The sequence below is a fragment of the Piliocolobus tephrosceles genome, chromosome 12, assembly GCF_002776525.5.
Source record: "Piliocolobus tephrosceles isolate RC106 chromosome 12, ASM277652v3, whole genome shotgun sequence".
Taxonomy (NCBI): domain Eukaryota; kingdom Metazoa; phylum Chordata; class Mammalia; order Primates; family Cercopithecidae; genus Piliocolobus; species Piliocolobus tephrosceles.
The window spans coordinates 57,111,282-57,127,854 of NC_045445.1; the positions used below are offsets into that span (position 1 = coordinate 57,111,282).

General features: G+C 35.7%; 1 protein-coding gene across 6 annotated transcripts in view; it reads right to left on the bottom strand.

Annotated features, from left to right (window-relative positions):
* The window catches only part of DIAPH2 (diaphanous related formin 2), a 927,958-nt gene that overhangs the window by 850,361 nt on the left and 61,024 nt on the right, over positions 1 to 16,573 (bottom strand). For all 6 annotated transcript variants that reach the window (XM_026452159.2, XM_026452160.2, XM_026452157.2 and 3 more), the window contains one exon: positions 3,517 to 3,621. In XM_026452159.2, the coding sequence (XP_026307944.1) occupies positions 3,517 to 3,621 (105 nt within the window). The remainder of the gene's footprint in view (positions 1 to 3,516; positions 3,622 to 16,573) is intronic.

The window sequence follows — 16,573 nt, forward strand, 5'->3', positions numbered from 1 at the left end:
CAGAGGTTGTATTTGTCCCTTGTTTATTTAGCACAGACATGAGACTAAAAAAAGAATGTGAGCCTGCGTTAACAATTAAAGCAGGTCTATACTCAGTGAAACAACCAGAATATGGCCCATTTAATGATTCATTTTCGCTGCAAAATAACTTTATTTAGCTAAAGCATAAACAGCAATAGATAAGATTTAGTACCCAACAGAAACTAAGAGAAAATATTTTGGCCATGTCTGGGTTCAACTGTTTCATCATATCCAGACCATACCTGGAAAAGACCTGAAAGAGTATCTGATAATGACAAAAGCAAAACCGTAATACATGTATACACATACACATATAGGTATACTGCAACTTTTAACTACTCATTATACAGGTCAGTCTAACAAATCTGCAGAAGTAGCTGGCATCACTATTTTAAATTATTTCCTACTGAGATTAAAAAAAAAAAAAATGTTGCCTCTCAATGGTTCACATGTCTCAAAAAATATAACTTTACATATTTTACAATTTCAAAGATTATGGCTTAAATTCAAAATAAACGCATCTCTTGATATTCTAGGAATGATATTGGCATGTGACAAACTAATGTTGGGACTTCGGTGGATAACTTTTCCTCATAAATGTCTATATGTGCTGTGAAGTGCCTGTGATACCCCTTCTAAATTACCAACATATTGTTTCAGGATCACCAATCAGTAGGACAACTTTTGCAATATTAACAAAGCTTGGTTTTCCATTTTTTGAAAACATATGCTGGTGTTTTGAAAATATAGACTCTTCCAGGTTATTTGTGGTCAAATTATCTACATGTACCTATTACCCTAGGTCAGGTCCATAACTAGGCTTCCTACAATGAACAATGGAGGATAAAATGCAGAAAGGAGGTTCTTCTCCATCCCTCTATTTAAAGGTCATTCATCATGGACAGAGTTACTCAAATTTTTTCCTTTAACATTCACACAATTTAACATTCTCTATTATGGGACTTTAAGAAGAAAAAACTAAGCAATAGTTTTTATTATTATCTTATGGTTTCCTTTATAGTCTCCTTTTCCATGCTAATTTTAACAAAGTTAATTACACTACAAAAGACTCTTGTTTGCTTTAGAAACAAGTCTTGACGACATATTGGTGTATAGCTTCATTTTACTTTTATGTCCTTACTTAGGAACCCAGGAGCATGATAGACATTTCTATCTAAAATTTGGTTTTAGATCCCATACAAAATGACTAATGCAGGTGTTAAAAGGGGAAAATGTACAATTTATGTTTAAATTTAACTATAATTCTCACATGTTTTACATGTGACTATAAAACATTTTTCCATCAGGGACTCTAGCTCTTAACTTTGTTACCTCAAAATGAAAGCTGTGACTAAGAAAGCATTTTCATAAAGTAGTGGTAACTATCATGTCTACTCTAAATGTAAACTTTAGTGTTGTGATAATGAAAAGGTCAAAAGATTATTGTTTGTCACTGAAGGCCAACGCTCTCACCTTCAAAAGGAAATAACATAAATAATTTTTGTGGTTTTAATGATAGAAAACACAGTACTAATTAATGTCTTCCAAGGTGAGAAAGCTCCCAAACATGCTTGTCAAAAGGCTTTCTTCCATCATAATATGTGGGCCATGAAAAATATTAGCAAAAAAATGTATACTCCTAGAAATCTTATCAAAGTCCTGTGCATATTTCAGGTACTCATATGTACACTGAATGAAACAAATAAAGGCCATTAAGTAGTTCTGATTTTGAGGCTAATGCCTTAAACATAGAATTTTCATGTCTTTTGAGAAACACTGAATTTCCATCTTTTGAATAATGCAATTCAAATGAGCTCATCTAATATTTATCCAGTTTTTTGCATTTTAATCTGAAAAATGAGTATATAACTTGAAGTGTGCATTTCTTTGGTCACTTGAAGAGGAAATAATATGAGAATAAATGAAAACAAGTTCTGCACAGAAATCAAGTAATAATCAAAAGGTCAAGGAATAAGAGTTTCATATAATCATTATATTCAGTCCCACTTACACAAACAACAACAAATAAGTCAGAGACTCTAACAAAATCTTATCATTAAAACCACCACATGATTATTCATATATTATTATCTGTACTTTGCACTCAGATTCAGACATATAGATTTACTAGTGTATCAGCCTTTAGGTATTTGAAAAATAACATTGAACGTACATCCTGCATTTCCTAAAGCATTTTACCGTGAACAATAAGTTGAGTGCAAAAATGAGAAGAGATTCATCAGAATTTCAAAGTAAAACCCTATGCATCACCTAATTCATTGAAAACGACGCTCATGGCAAATTTCACTTATCACTTGAAACATATTTCTGCCCTTGGATACCAGAAGCAAATTAAAAAACATGCTGTTGCTCTGCTATGGTGGAGCTGCAATGTGTTATGTTTAAATAGTTCAGCATTCAGATTTAGCTTGCTTAAAGTACAATATGGAATCAATACAATCGTAGAATTCACGGCAAAATGCATTAGTAATTGCCACTGGAATTGCTGTACTGAAATAGCATTAATAGGATAGCCAAATAACATTAGAATATATTTTTTCAATGAAGACTTGTTTTCTGCAATGGTCAACTTATGAAATTTAAAACGCATGAACTAAATGTGTACGTGTGTGTACACATATATGTATACACACAAAATATCACTGTGTGTGTGTATATATATACACATATACACACATACAGTGGTTTTATGAACTCTAGGTATTAAAAGCTTTTTCTTTACAGAAATGTAAAAGATGCAGTTTACTATTTCAAAAATACAACTTTTTCTTACCAAAAAAAAAAAAATCAAAGCTTAAGACTATATTTGGATGTGCATTAGGAAGTGAACAGAGCAAAATACTCCACTAAAACCAAAGTTTCCTATTAATAACAAGTCCTTTCAATGAACTTTACTTTCAAGTCTTGGGACTCACAAACAGATTTGATTAAAGCTTCTATTAGGTGACATCCTTTACTTTAAATGAAGCTATACAATAGCAATTATGAGGCAGCTTACATAGTTTGCATCATATAAAATTAAGAAAAAAGCTAACTGCGAATTAAAAAAATACTAAGTTTCATGCAAGTAGACACCAGACATGCAGCTTTAATGTAAACTTAAGCTGTGACTATGCTAAGTTGTGCCTTCTTCAAAATACGAAATTTTCATCTAACCACATTTGGAGCAGAATATCTGCAAAATGCAGTCAATTTTTAGTATGTACACAAAAGCTCAGGACTGGATTGGATTACCTCAGAGCTTTATATCCTTTGTCTAGCTTGTAATAATGGAAGTGTCTCATTACTAATATGATGAATAGTTTAAAAATATATATTTAATACTAAATGTGTAATACATATATAAATTGTTTTCTGAACAGTCTATGGAGTACAATGAGGTAATGTGAAGAGCTGAGGTGTGTTTATTTTTAAGTAGAATGATGCTAAGCTCATTGCTCATTCTGTTGGTGCTAGAAAAATCTCCCTACTTACAGATTTGGCAGTGGCAGAAATATACTGGACAACCATCTCACGTTTGGTGGTAAAATCTTTGTTTCGTAAAGGAGCTTTTTTTTCTTCATTAAGGTTCATGTCCTCCTGTAAGAAATAACATTTACTGTGAGCACTGATCAATTTCCACTTAAGAGCTTCAAAAGTGATTAATAAACATTAATAATTTCTGTGTCTTAAAATACTAATTAATGTGGTGACTAATGTCAAAAATCCCTTTCTGGTATACTTCACTATTATTTTTCACTCTAGATACCACAGTGTTGTGTAAATTGTACCATGTATTCATGGTTCACATCTCTACCTAGTCAACTACTGAGCAGAAAGAAGAAAGTATTTTTAAAACCATTCCACAGAATAAACTGGCAGTTTATAACATAGATATACACTATATCTATGCTAACAAAGCTCTTTATTTATCTTGATAGCAAACACACACACAAAATGCTGTTTGGCATATACTCCCTTAGGATTGCTATTATCTGGGAAAGCAAATATAATTTGCAAATTGGCAGGGTCTATATATCTATAATATGTCACTGAAGAAAGTTCACAAGAAGTTGTTGGATTTGGAAAAGAAAAAAAAGCAGAAATAGCTGATTGCGGTAATAAATGTCACTCATTAGAGGGAAAAGTATTCAGTTACAAGAACACATTGTTTTGAGGTTCAAAAAACTTTAATTCAGTTTGAAATCTACCTTTATTTTGTGATATATACATTTATAACACTTTGACTAGACACATTGTTTTTGTTCATTTTGTAATTCATGGTAATCCTTGTGACATATGAACACACGCTTGACAGGGTCACAAAACCAAGTTGGAAATGACTGTGCTTCAAAATGCAACACTAAATGAAAAGTCAACCTATAGAATAGGTGAAAATGTTTACAAATCATATGTCTGATATAGATGTGTACCCAGATATACAAAGAAGTTTTACAACTCAATAATAAAAAGACAAAAGCCCAATAACAAATGAGCAAAACACTTGAAGAGACATTTCTCTAAAGAAGATATACAGGCCGGGCGCAGTGGCTCATGCCTGTAATCCCAGCACTATGGGAGGCCAAGGCAGGAGGATCACAAGGTCAGGAGATCAAGACCATCCTGGCTAACACGGTGAAACCCCATCTCTACTAAAAATACAAAAAATTAGCCAGGTGTGGTGGCGAACACCTGTAGTCCCAGCTACTCCGGAGGCTGAGGCAGGAGAATGGCGTGAACCCAAGAGGTGGCGCTTGCAGTGAGCCGAGATGGCACCACTGCACTCCAGCCTGGCAAAAAAAAAAAAAAAAAGAAGAAGAAGAAGAAGAAAAACAGAAGATATACAAATGGCCAATAAGCACAGGAAAAGATATTCAACATCATAAGTCAGTAGGGAAATGTGAATCAAAACCACAATGAGATACTACTTCACTTCTACTAGGATAGCTAGAAGAAAAGAGGAAAATAATAAATGTTGGCAATAAATTGAAGAAATTGGAACCCTCACACATTGCTGGTGGGAAAGAGAAATGATACAACCACTTTGGAAAACAGTCTGGCAGTTCCTCCAAAAGTTAAACAGATTTATCTACCATATGACCCAGCTTACATACCTAACCAAAATGAAAACATATGTCCACACAAAAACTTGCACACGAATGTTCATAGCATCATTATTGATAATAGCCAAGGAGTAGAAACAATTCAAACATCCATCAATGGATGTATGGATAAAGAAAATGTGACATATCATACAATGAAATATTATTCAGCTCTAAAAAGGAATGAAGTGCTGATACATGGTATAATCTGGATGAATCTTGAAATCACATTATGCTAAGTGAAATAAGCATTATAAAAGACCATATATTCTATGATTCTGTTCATATTAAATGTCCAAAATAGGCAAATTTATAGGAATGAAAAATAAATTAGATGTTGCCAGGGCCAGAGGAGAAGAGGAGGGAGTTTGGATTATGACTGATTATGGGTATGGTATTTCTTTATGGGGTGAAACAACTGTTCTAAAAGTTGTTGTGAGTTGCACACTCTTTGAATATACAAAAAAAAAAAAAAACTATGAATTTGGCCATGCACAGTGGCTCACGCTTATAATCCTAGCACTTTGGGAAGCCCAAGGAGGGGGATCACTTGAGCCCAGGAGTTTGAGACCAGCCTGGGCAACATGGCAAGACCTCGCTTCTACAAAAACTTTTTAAAACTTAGCTGAACGTGGTGGTGTGCGCCTGCAGTCCCAGCTACTTGGGAGACTGAGGCAGGAGGGTCGCTTGAGGCCAGGAGGTGGAGGTTGCAGCGAGCTGTGTTCCTGCCACTTGCACTCCAGCCTGGAAATCAGAGCAAGACCCTGTCTCGAAAGAAAGAGAGAGAAAGAGAGAAAGAGAGAAAGAGAGAAAGGAAGGAAGGAAGGAAGGAAGGAAGGAAGGAAGGAAGGAAGGAAGGAAGGAAGGCAGGCAGGCAGGAAGGAGCAAGAAAGAAGCACATTGTAAAAGGGTGAATTTTATAGTATGTGAATCATATCTAAATTTTTTAAGGAAAAAATATCCGTATTTTTATCCCTTTACTCTTACAGAAATTCTGAGCATTCTATTTTTTTAATAAAGTAAACTAATTGGCAAAGAACAGTATCAGTTACTTTATTTTTTTTTTTATTTTTGAGATGGAGTCTTGCTCTGTCGCCCAGGCTGGAGTGCAGTGGCGCGATCTCCGCTCACCGCAAGCTCTGCCCCGCGGGTTCATGCTATTCTCCTGCCTCAGCCTCCCGAGTAGCTGGGACTACAGGCACCTGCCACCATGCCCGGTTAATTTTTTGTATTTTTAGTAGAGACGGGGTTTCACCGTGTTAGCCAGGATGTTCTTGATCTCCTGACCTCGTGATCTGCCCGTCTCGGCCTCCCAAAGTGCTGGGATTACAGGTGTGAGCCACCGCGCCCGCATCAAAGTTATTTTTAAAGATGCATATGTGAGAATGTGGAAGGCAATCCTCAAAAGTAGACAAACTGCATCTATCTATTGAACAGTAACTGTTGACAGCAAAAATCTATATTTGCAACCACTGCAGCAACTCCTATGATGATTCATTTATAGTAAATACTTATAAATTTTGTGCGTATATATATATATACATCACCTCTCTTCCTAATTACCTGGATCACTGTCTCTATCCCCACTTTTCTATCTAATGTTATTTCTCATTTGGATATTTTACTTGTTAATGACTTACTAGAAGGCAGAAGACATCTTTTTCCTCTCTCTCTCTCATAGGCTCTGGCATTGTTGAATCAAAGTAGAATCATCAAAACTAGGTTGGATAGCACTTATAATGTGGTCCACAGATGCTCATCTACGATCTGTATCTATTTCCTTTTTTTTTTTTTTTTTTTTTTGAGGTGGAGACTTGCTATGTTGCCCAGGCTGGAGTGCAGTGGCCTGATCTTGGCTCACTGCAACCTCCACTTCCCAAGTTCAAGTGATTCTCCTGCCTCAGCCTCACAAGTAGCTGGGATTACAGGTATGCGCCACCACACCCAGATAATTTTTTTGTATTTTTAGAGATGGGGTTTTGCCATGTTGGCCAGGGTGGTCTAAAACTCCTGGCCTCAAGTGATCCATGCGCCTTGGCCTCCCAAAGTGCTGGGATTACAAGCATGAGTCACCATGCCCAGCGTATGTATCTATTTCCACTGACAGGGAACTCCCTACCTCCTCAGGAAGCCCCATTCATCTTAGGGTAGTTTCATTTTTGCCAAATTTTTCCTTCGATGACTGGACATGAAATATGTACAACAAAATAACGTGTGTTAAGGTGGGTGGCATGACCTTTTTTCTTCTCTAGTTTTAAAATTTTGAATCACTTATTTACTGAACACATACTACATACCAGAAACTATGCTAGGCTATCTAATCTGGTAGACTGTTTTTATACTCAAATTAAATATTATTTATAAAGCACTTAGAACACTGCCTGATAGTAAATGCTATATATGTTTGTTGAATAAATAATTTATAGTCTAGGAGTAACAAATAATTCTAACTGAGACATGTATCAGATTCTTTGAAAACACAGAGGGCAGATGGAAAGGTCAGAGATGCCTTCACCAGGTTGTGAGTCTCAAAGGATGAAAAAAATCTGACTGGAAGGAGGGAGACCAGTCAGGAAACTCTAGTGGTCATGTATCATTTTTTGCTGCCCAACATCACTTGAACATGCCCTCTACAATTTATTTATTTATTTATTTATTTAATTTATTTATTTATTTATTTTGCCCTCTACAATTTAATATATCCTCACATTGTCAGTCCCACCTGGCAAAGGTATAATCTATAAAAACTACATTTGTCAGTCTCCCTTTTAACTAGAGTGCAGGCATGTGGCTTCGTCTCCACCCATAAAATGCATGTATAGGAGGTGTAGATTTAGAAGTGAACTATGTGAGGAAGCAGGCCACAAATAGGCCATCCATTTTGCTGATGTAGTTGGCAACAGAGGTGATGCTGTTACAGAACTGATGGCATTAACTGTGTCTTTTTCTTTGAGACATTTTGATCAAATGGTTCTGGGATAAGAGCTCCTTAATCAGAACTGTATTTCAGTTGTGTGGTTCTGGAAGTTATTCCTATAATGTTATCTGGAGCCTGTTTCTGCAACTCTCTTAATTCAAGAACTATCTAATATCCCCTAAAATTATATTCTATTTAAACCTGCCAGAGTGGATTTTTCTCATGTTCAATAATTTGGGCTGAAGTAATTTAAGTGACTAGAGATAAGAGTCGAACTAAGAAGAAATGTCAGATTGGACAGAAGGAAATTAATTCAAGAGCCACATAAATGTTATTTGAAGACCACATTCCTTCTTCCAGACTAAAGTACTCAACTTATCTTCATGTAACATGGGTTGGTGTCCACATCTCTCTCTCAAATACTCTGTGGTTTAACAAATGCAAGGAAAGAAAGAACGTCCACCTCCCTCACCTTGAAATACTTACACCTCTATTAATTCACCCTCTGATTTTATTATCTTACTGGCTAAGTACATCATTCTGCTGACTCGTATTGTTTTTGTTTTCATCAAAATCCCTATGTTCTGCTCACATATGCTGGGCTATGTCTCTATTGCTTAAAAAAATTCTGGTTAAATTTCATTCTCCTGTAAATGTGGTTATTATCAATCTGCATCCTCCAAGTAGAATCAACTCTGGAACGCTGACAAGATTAAGTGTCTGCATTTGTATACTTCACAGCTGGGCCTAAGAGTGTGGTAGTGTCACCTTTGGCAGTCTCTAGGTAGAGAGTTTCTGTGCTTCCAGTGACATTTCTACATTACTATGTACCCATTCAGTTTTTAATGGCACACACTGCTGATATCATACCATCACAGAATTATTTTGTAGGGAGGCAGGCAGGACAATAAGAGCAATGTAAGATTATACATCTCAGAGGAATGTTGTCAGTACTGAGTGTGATCAAGCATGACAAGCCTGGTGTATATTAACTAGCTTTCAAAGAATGCTAGCTATTAGTGTTATCACCTCCCAACCTCAGGCTTTTAACCACTTTTCATCTTACCCCTTATGTTTTAATAATGCTAGGTTGTTTGTAGTTTTGCTACATAAACTGTGTTGTTACACACTCATTATTTCGTTCATGATGCTGTTCTCCCTGCCTGAAATGTGGTCATCTTTACCATCCTCTCCATCTGTTAATACGATCCTTGCCCCCTTCAAATTCACATCTGGTTAAGTATTATACTTCAAGACTATGCTCAACCACTAATTTTTCAGGAAGATTTCTCCTAAAGTACTTGATTTGAAAATAACTACCCTTATCCTATTCTTCCATATTAATTCCTTATGTGTCACTTACATTGAAATTATGTGATAAATCTATCTCCTCTAAACTCGAAGCTGAGAATAGGAACTTACTTATCTTTGTACTCCTAGCAAAAAGCATAATTCCTGGAACGCAGTAAACATTTAATAAATATTTGTTGAACCAATGTGATATTTAAGACCTTTTCTTTAAATATATTAACTTGCTTTAGAATCAGCAACAGTTCTTTATACTTATAAATTTGCTGCATAGGTTGATTGGAAATGGGTACCATTCATGTTAAGAGACCATAATAACTCATTTTATTCTTATAGAAATAAGATACATATTACTAATTAAGCAGCTAACACTTCCAAATCATTAACTCCAGATCTATAATACAATAATAAAGCTAAATAGAGCAATATTCATAACTCAATATTAACTCTCAACAGCGTAATTGAATATGAAACTATTTCTAAACATACTGATTTCCTATGTTATTCAAAACAAAAGCAAGCTTTTAGCATGTTTAACATTTGATATATCTATAATACATGAGAAAAAATGTAGTATTTTGTGGTTTTAAAAAACACTGCTTGAAGTCTAAATAATGGACCATTTATAATGTTTTTAAAGCCACATTTGTAAATACTAAACCATTTTTTAAGCTTCTCATATGCCGTGATACAATTTCCTATTATAGACAAATTCCTCCACTTCAGCAAACATTATATTCTTAAAGTTATTACTGAGAAGCCATATAAGAATAGGATCAAATGAGAAGGTCAAAAGTTGAATCAGCTGCCTATTCATTCATTTGTATTCTCATTCATTCATTCTTCAATTCTCACTCATTTGTCAATTTTCTCCACAATAATCAGAATCATGTTATACTCTAATCCAGTACCTTAGCGATACTTTGTAAACTTAATGATAAGTGTTTAGAAGCTTATTTTGAATTTTCTTCCTTTAATAACAACTGACAAAAGGTACCATGGCATTAGAGAAAATACTTGGTAAAAGCAGCTGAAAGAATCCATGCAAAACAACATGGCAAAAAGCTGAAGTACATTTCTTTGTCAGCAAATACTGACGTATCAGAAGACACATATAGATCATTACTGAAAATTTGCTAAAGCAAGTATTTAAACAATTAGTGTAGGAGGTTTACTATATAGTTGGATAAAAATATAGCCTATTTAAAAACATCTCACCTTATAGCATTTGCTAGATTGTTTCTATAATGACATATATAAACTACTCTTCTTTGAGTCACCAATAGAACAATTTAACAGACAAAACATATAACCAAAATAAATGATTTATTTAATAAACAGAGGTTTTGTGGAAAAACTATGAGGGAAGGAGTCCTGAGTCAGGTAAACCCACACGTAAAATTCAAGGCCATTGCAAGAAGTTGAAACTGAAGTACACAGAGTACTACATAGAGTCAAGAAGATTGTTCTTCTTTAAATAAAAGCAAGATATTTCAAATACAATAAAATATTTACAATATTTTGAAATGAAATAGGAAGTTAACATGAAAACCAGAGCTATTTCTGGTTATTTCAAGATAAAGTATTTTTAAATTGCCAAAATTAGCCAGGCACAGTGCCATGCCTATAATCCCAGCACTTCGGGAAGCTAAGACAGGCGGATCACCTGAGGTCAGGAGTTTGAGACCAGCCTGGCCAACATGGCAAAACCCCATCTCTACTAAAAATACAAAACTTAGCCAGGCGTGGTGCTGGGCACCTGTAATCCCAGCTACTCAGGAGGCTGAGGCAAGAGAATCTCTTGAACCCAGGAGGCAAAGGTTGGAGGGGGGAGAGAACGCGCAGCTGCACCCCAGCCTAGGGGAAAGGGGGGGTTTCCCTCCCTCAAAAAAAAAAAAAAAAAAAAAATACAAAAACAAAAACAAACTTGAAATTTAGCATGAGTTAGGCATTTTCCATTTATAAAAAGAAAAGAAATTCCTTGACATTGTAACAATTAGTAAGAAAGTAACTCCTTTTCAAACCTACTTTACTGGAAAAGCCACAAAGACAGACCCAACTTCCAAGTCAGTCCCCTTCACCCTTGCTTGAATTACTTCCTCTTTCTTCCTGGTGTTAAATGTACTGTCTGGAACAGGCATGAGTACACAAACATGAGGATAAGGGTTTACACATTACTAATGTAGAAGAAAAAATGGAAAGAGCTCATCTTCCCAACGGCATTTGTTGAAGACCCATTTATTAAAGTCCATTTTGAACCCATTTATTAAGAAATATAAAAATACAATACTCCAGATTAGTTGCAAGAATAACTGGTTGTCGTCAAATAAGACAGGAATTTACTAGCCATGGTTCAGCAGGAAATCTTTGCTTGATTCATGGATTGGTCTGATAAAAGTTAATCTATATTTAGTAAGTTGCTAATGGTGTACTTGTTCCATCTGAACCTACAAATCTTTGTCAGATTTATGTTTCAATTATGAGAGAAATTAAACCAAATATCAAAATAAAATGAACTTGGAGCTAAACTTTCTAATTACCGCCTATTTTAAAGCAAGACATAAAAAATGACATAGTGACACAGTTCTCACTAAAAAGTTATAATCATGACAGCAAAGACTTTTGTATGATTAAGAAATAAACTCATTTTAAATCATTTTAAAATATTGTTCATGTTTTTCTTGTTTTTACTGTGTATATTTTATAATGTACATATTAATATTAGTACATACAGGCATGTATACAATGTTTAAAATATATTAGGGCTACTTACTCAAAAATATATATATACACACACACACACATATATATATTTTTTTTTTTTTTTTTTTTTTTCCTGAGGTGGAAATAAAAGGTTTAGAGACTCTTGGACTAGTCCAGAGGTTGGCAAACTTTCTCTGTAAATTTCCAGACAGTAAATATTTTAGGTTTTGCAGACCATATAGTCTTTGTCTCAACTACTCAACTCTACTATAGCACAAAGGAGCTATAGACAATACATAAACAAATGGGCATGGATACATTCAACAAAACTTTATTTGTAGATACTGAAATTCATATAACTTTCATATGCCCTGAAACAGTTTTTTTGGGTGACAATTTAAAAATATAAAACGATTCTTAGCAGGATATACAAAATAAAAATCTTGTGGCAGGGATAGTACCTTTAACATCTTTATGTCTGCTGTACCTAACAAAGTATCTGGCATTCAGCAAAGAGTTGTCAAATAAACTTCACCATGACACAGAAATTTGTGTTTTCTTTTATAACTCCGCCTTATGTTCCAATATATCACCCTTGCCAGAACATAAGCTCCTGGATGGTAGGGATTTTCTTTAAGTTGTTCACTGCTTTCTTCTCAGACCTTAAAACAGTATTGGGCGTATGGAAGGCATGGGACTTTGATGAACTAAACTGTTCAAATTTTGAGAACATTTACGCCAAAAAATAAAGACGGATAATAGAGAAGTTAACACTGGGTTTCAGTGTATTTAGGTGGTGTTCTCTGCTTCCATCCTGAGCACCTGCACAGGGCTAAGTTCCCACAGTAGCCTATTCACAGCTATCCTAGTGCTATGGAAATCATTTATTTACTTTTCTCCCTGATTAAATGCTGAGCTCCCTGAGGGTAAGGGAGGTGCCGCATTCATCTTTACACTTCCAACATGTAGCATCCTACCTGGCACATTGCACATATCAACAAACAGTTGCTTAAATACACTCATGCAAATAAATACTAGTAGAATCCTTCAAAACAGAAGAAATATTTTTGAAAGCATTTCTCTGTACAAACCAAGAACAGAGCCAAGTTTTTAAAAAATCATGCTCAGCAATAAAATTAAAAATTGACCCAGATTTAGTTACCTTTAAATCTGTTCACTGGGTAAGTTTTGCTCCTCTTTTATAAGCTCTTCATGGGAGTTTTATAAGAAAATAAAACGTGTTGTCTAGAAATGCCTCTGGCATTATCTCAGTCTAATGATATGGAGTAAGGATATTGAAAATGTAAATATAACCTGTGGATATTATGCTGTCTAGACAATTTCTGAGAATCTAATAATTTCTGAAAACTATTTCCATGTCTTCTTATAGATTTTAAGACCTAGTTTACCAATAACTTATTTTGTGCTACCTTAACTATTAATTAAAATTACTTATTCTGAGGGCATGAAAAGATTCATCCAAGCTAACTAACTTCTAAAAGACTAGGGTTGGGTGAGAAAGAAACCCATAATAGCAGTCAATGGAGAACAAGGATGCTTGGGTTAATGTACAACATCTGGTGTTCAAACACAACTATTCTCTCTAAATTAATGAAAGGGAAAAGTGAGAGAATAAAAATTAAAAGCTTTGGGATTACTTATGAGAGTTCTAACAGATGGAATAATTTAGTATTTATTGCATATAACTACTATCATTAAATTATGACAAAAATGCAAAGTATATTAATATAAATTGCTGAATAGAAAAGAGTGTAAAACATCAAATTTGCATGTATAATCATATATTAAACATTACCTTTAATAAATTAGGTTGAAATGAAATATGGCTAGAGGTTAATCATAAATCATCGCTAGCCTCAGCTTTTGCATGAGACAAACTATTTAATTACCTATATTAGAGCACAGTCCTTACTGATGTATCTATAGGTGGCCAATGTAACCTGAACCTCCACTTGAGAGTTCCTCATGCTGCTAATAGAAATCAAATTCCAACTTGAACTCCCAAGAAATTTCTATGGGTTTGCTTTTTTAATCTTAAAACGAAAATCTCCCCTCTCCCCAAAAAGAACTCTAATTGCATAATTCAGTCTGGATGAAAACACTATTAAGCATTTAACAGTCCCTAAGCAGTATACTCAATGTACAAAAACCAGCTCAGTTATTCTCAGTAAGCTCAAAGGTTATAACAACTTAAAATGTTGAAGAGTTATTCAATTACAGCATTATTAATTTCCTTACATTTAAAGTAGAATTGAGGAGATATTTCATCCAATCCTAATTAGAGGCAATACAAAATGCTTCTGATCAATATGAGAAGAGTTATGGAGTTATCAATATGAACCGCTTTAGTTCAGTCATCTTTAAAAGTCACCAAATATAGGCAACCAATATAGTGTAACCCCCAGCACTTTGGGAGGCCAAGTCAGCAGGACTGCTTGAGTCCAGGAGTTTGAGATCAGCCTGGGCAAAATAGCAAGACCCACATCTCTACAAAACAATAAAACAATTAGCCAGGCATGGTGGCACATGCATACAGTCTCAGCTACTCAGGATGCTGAGGTGGGAGGTTTGTGTGATCCCAGAAGGTCAAGGCCGCAGTGAGCCATGATCACACCACTGCACTACAGCCTAAGGGACACAGCGAGACTCCATCTCAAAAGAAAAAAAAAGAAAAAGAAAAAAAAGTTACCAATAATAACAACATGGAAGGAGTATTGTTTTCATCCTACCTTTACCCACTTGTGGAAGATTGAAAACATGACTCTGGGTAGGGGAGGGGACAAGAATCTTTTTTTTTTTTTTTTATGGAGACGGAGTCTCACTCTGTCGTCCAGGCTGGAGTACAGTGGCAGGATCTCAGCTCACTGCAAGCTCCGCCTCCCGGGTTTACGCCATTCTCCTGCCTCAGCCTCCCGAGTAGCTGGGACTACAGATGCCCGCCACCTCGCCCGGCTAGTTTTTTGTATTTTTTTAGTAGAGACGGGGTTTCACCGTGTTAGCCAGGATGGTCACGATCTCCTGACCTCGTGATCCACCCGTCTCAACCTCCCAGAGTGCTGGGATTACAGGTGTGAGCCACCGCGCCCGGCCTGGAGACAAGAATCTTAAAGAGCAAGTGTGATTTACCCCATGCAAGTAATTTTAACAATCTTATAAAAGCAGTGGTTTTAATTCTTGAAAATTTTAGTAAAAGAACCACTTCTCAATTTTCAATTAGTAGTTAGCAACCATACTCTAAATACAAAATTCGGTTTTACAAACTATGAAAGACACTGTCTTAATAAAGAGCTCTATAAAATAAACAATCATCAAAAAATTTCAAGGCCAGACGCCGTGGCTGATGTCTATAATCCCAGCACTTTAGAGGCCAAGTCAGGAGGATTTCTTGAGCCTAGGAGTTGGAGACCAGCTTGGGCAACATGGCAAAACCTCATCTCCACAAAAAATAAATAAAAAATCGCATTTATTTGGCACATGCCTGCAGTCCCAGATTCTTGGGAGGCTGAGGTGGGAGAAGGGCGTGAGCCGGGGAGTTTGAGGCTGCTGTGACCCGTGATCCAACCTGGGCAACAGAGCAAGGCCCAGTCTCTAAATAAACACAAAATAAATAAATATTTATTTCAAATTTGGAACTTTAAACTTGCCAGCAGTAGCCATTGATACCATTACTTAGAAAGTCCCTTTAAAATTGCATCATTGAGGCCGGGCGCAGTGGCTCAAGCCTGTAATCCCAGCACTTTGGGAGGCCGAGGCGGGCGGATCACAAGGTCAGGAGTTTGAGACCAGCCTGGCCAATATGGTGAAACCCCATCTCTACTAAAAATACAAAAATTAGCCGAGGGTGGTGGCAGACGCCTGCAGTCCCAGCTACTCAGGAGGCTGAGGCAGGAGAATTGCTTGAACCTGGGAGGCGGAGCTTGCAGTGAGCTGAGATGGGGCCACTGCATTCCAGCCTGGGAGACAGAGCAAGACTCCGTCTCAAAAAAAAAAACAACACCACTGAATATTGCATCATTGAATAAGCACAATACAAAAAGTGATGAACCAATGCACAGAATAGATGCCAGAGTCAATGAGATACTAGTAGTCTACTAATACACTAGTAAAACCAGACTACTCAGATCTTTCAGTTAACTGAAATTATTTCAAAAGTTTTCTTAGCTAGGAAGAATCAAGTGATTTGTGAAATGATCCGTTAGTAATTAAGTAAAAAGAGCTACCTTTAAAAAAAAAAAAAAAAAACATGTCCTGCAGTAATTTTAGATTTAGTTCAATTATCTATATCTAGAAGCCCATCCAATGAGAACTGCTGTTGATAGATATGATCCTCAGGCGTAACAAGAGCTTCAATTTTCAGAGTAAGAAAGGATTGTATTTGAATATTGTCTTTTGTTAAGTTTTTAACCAAAAGTTTCATCAATATATCATTACCCAGAAATTCTAAATAGTAAATTATAAGGTAATTTATTTCTTGTTAAGCATCTCATATATTATTACTGTG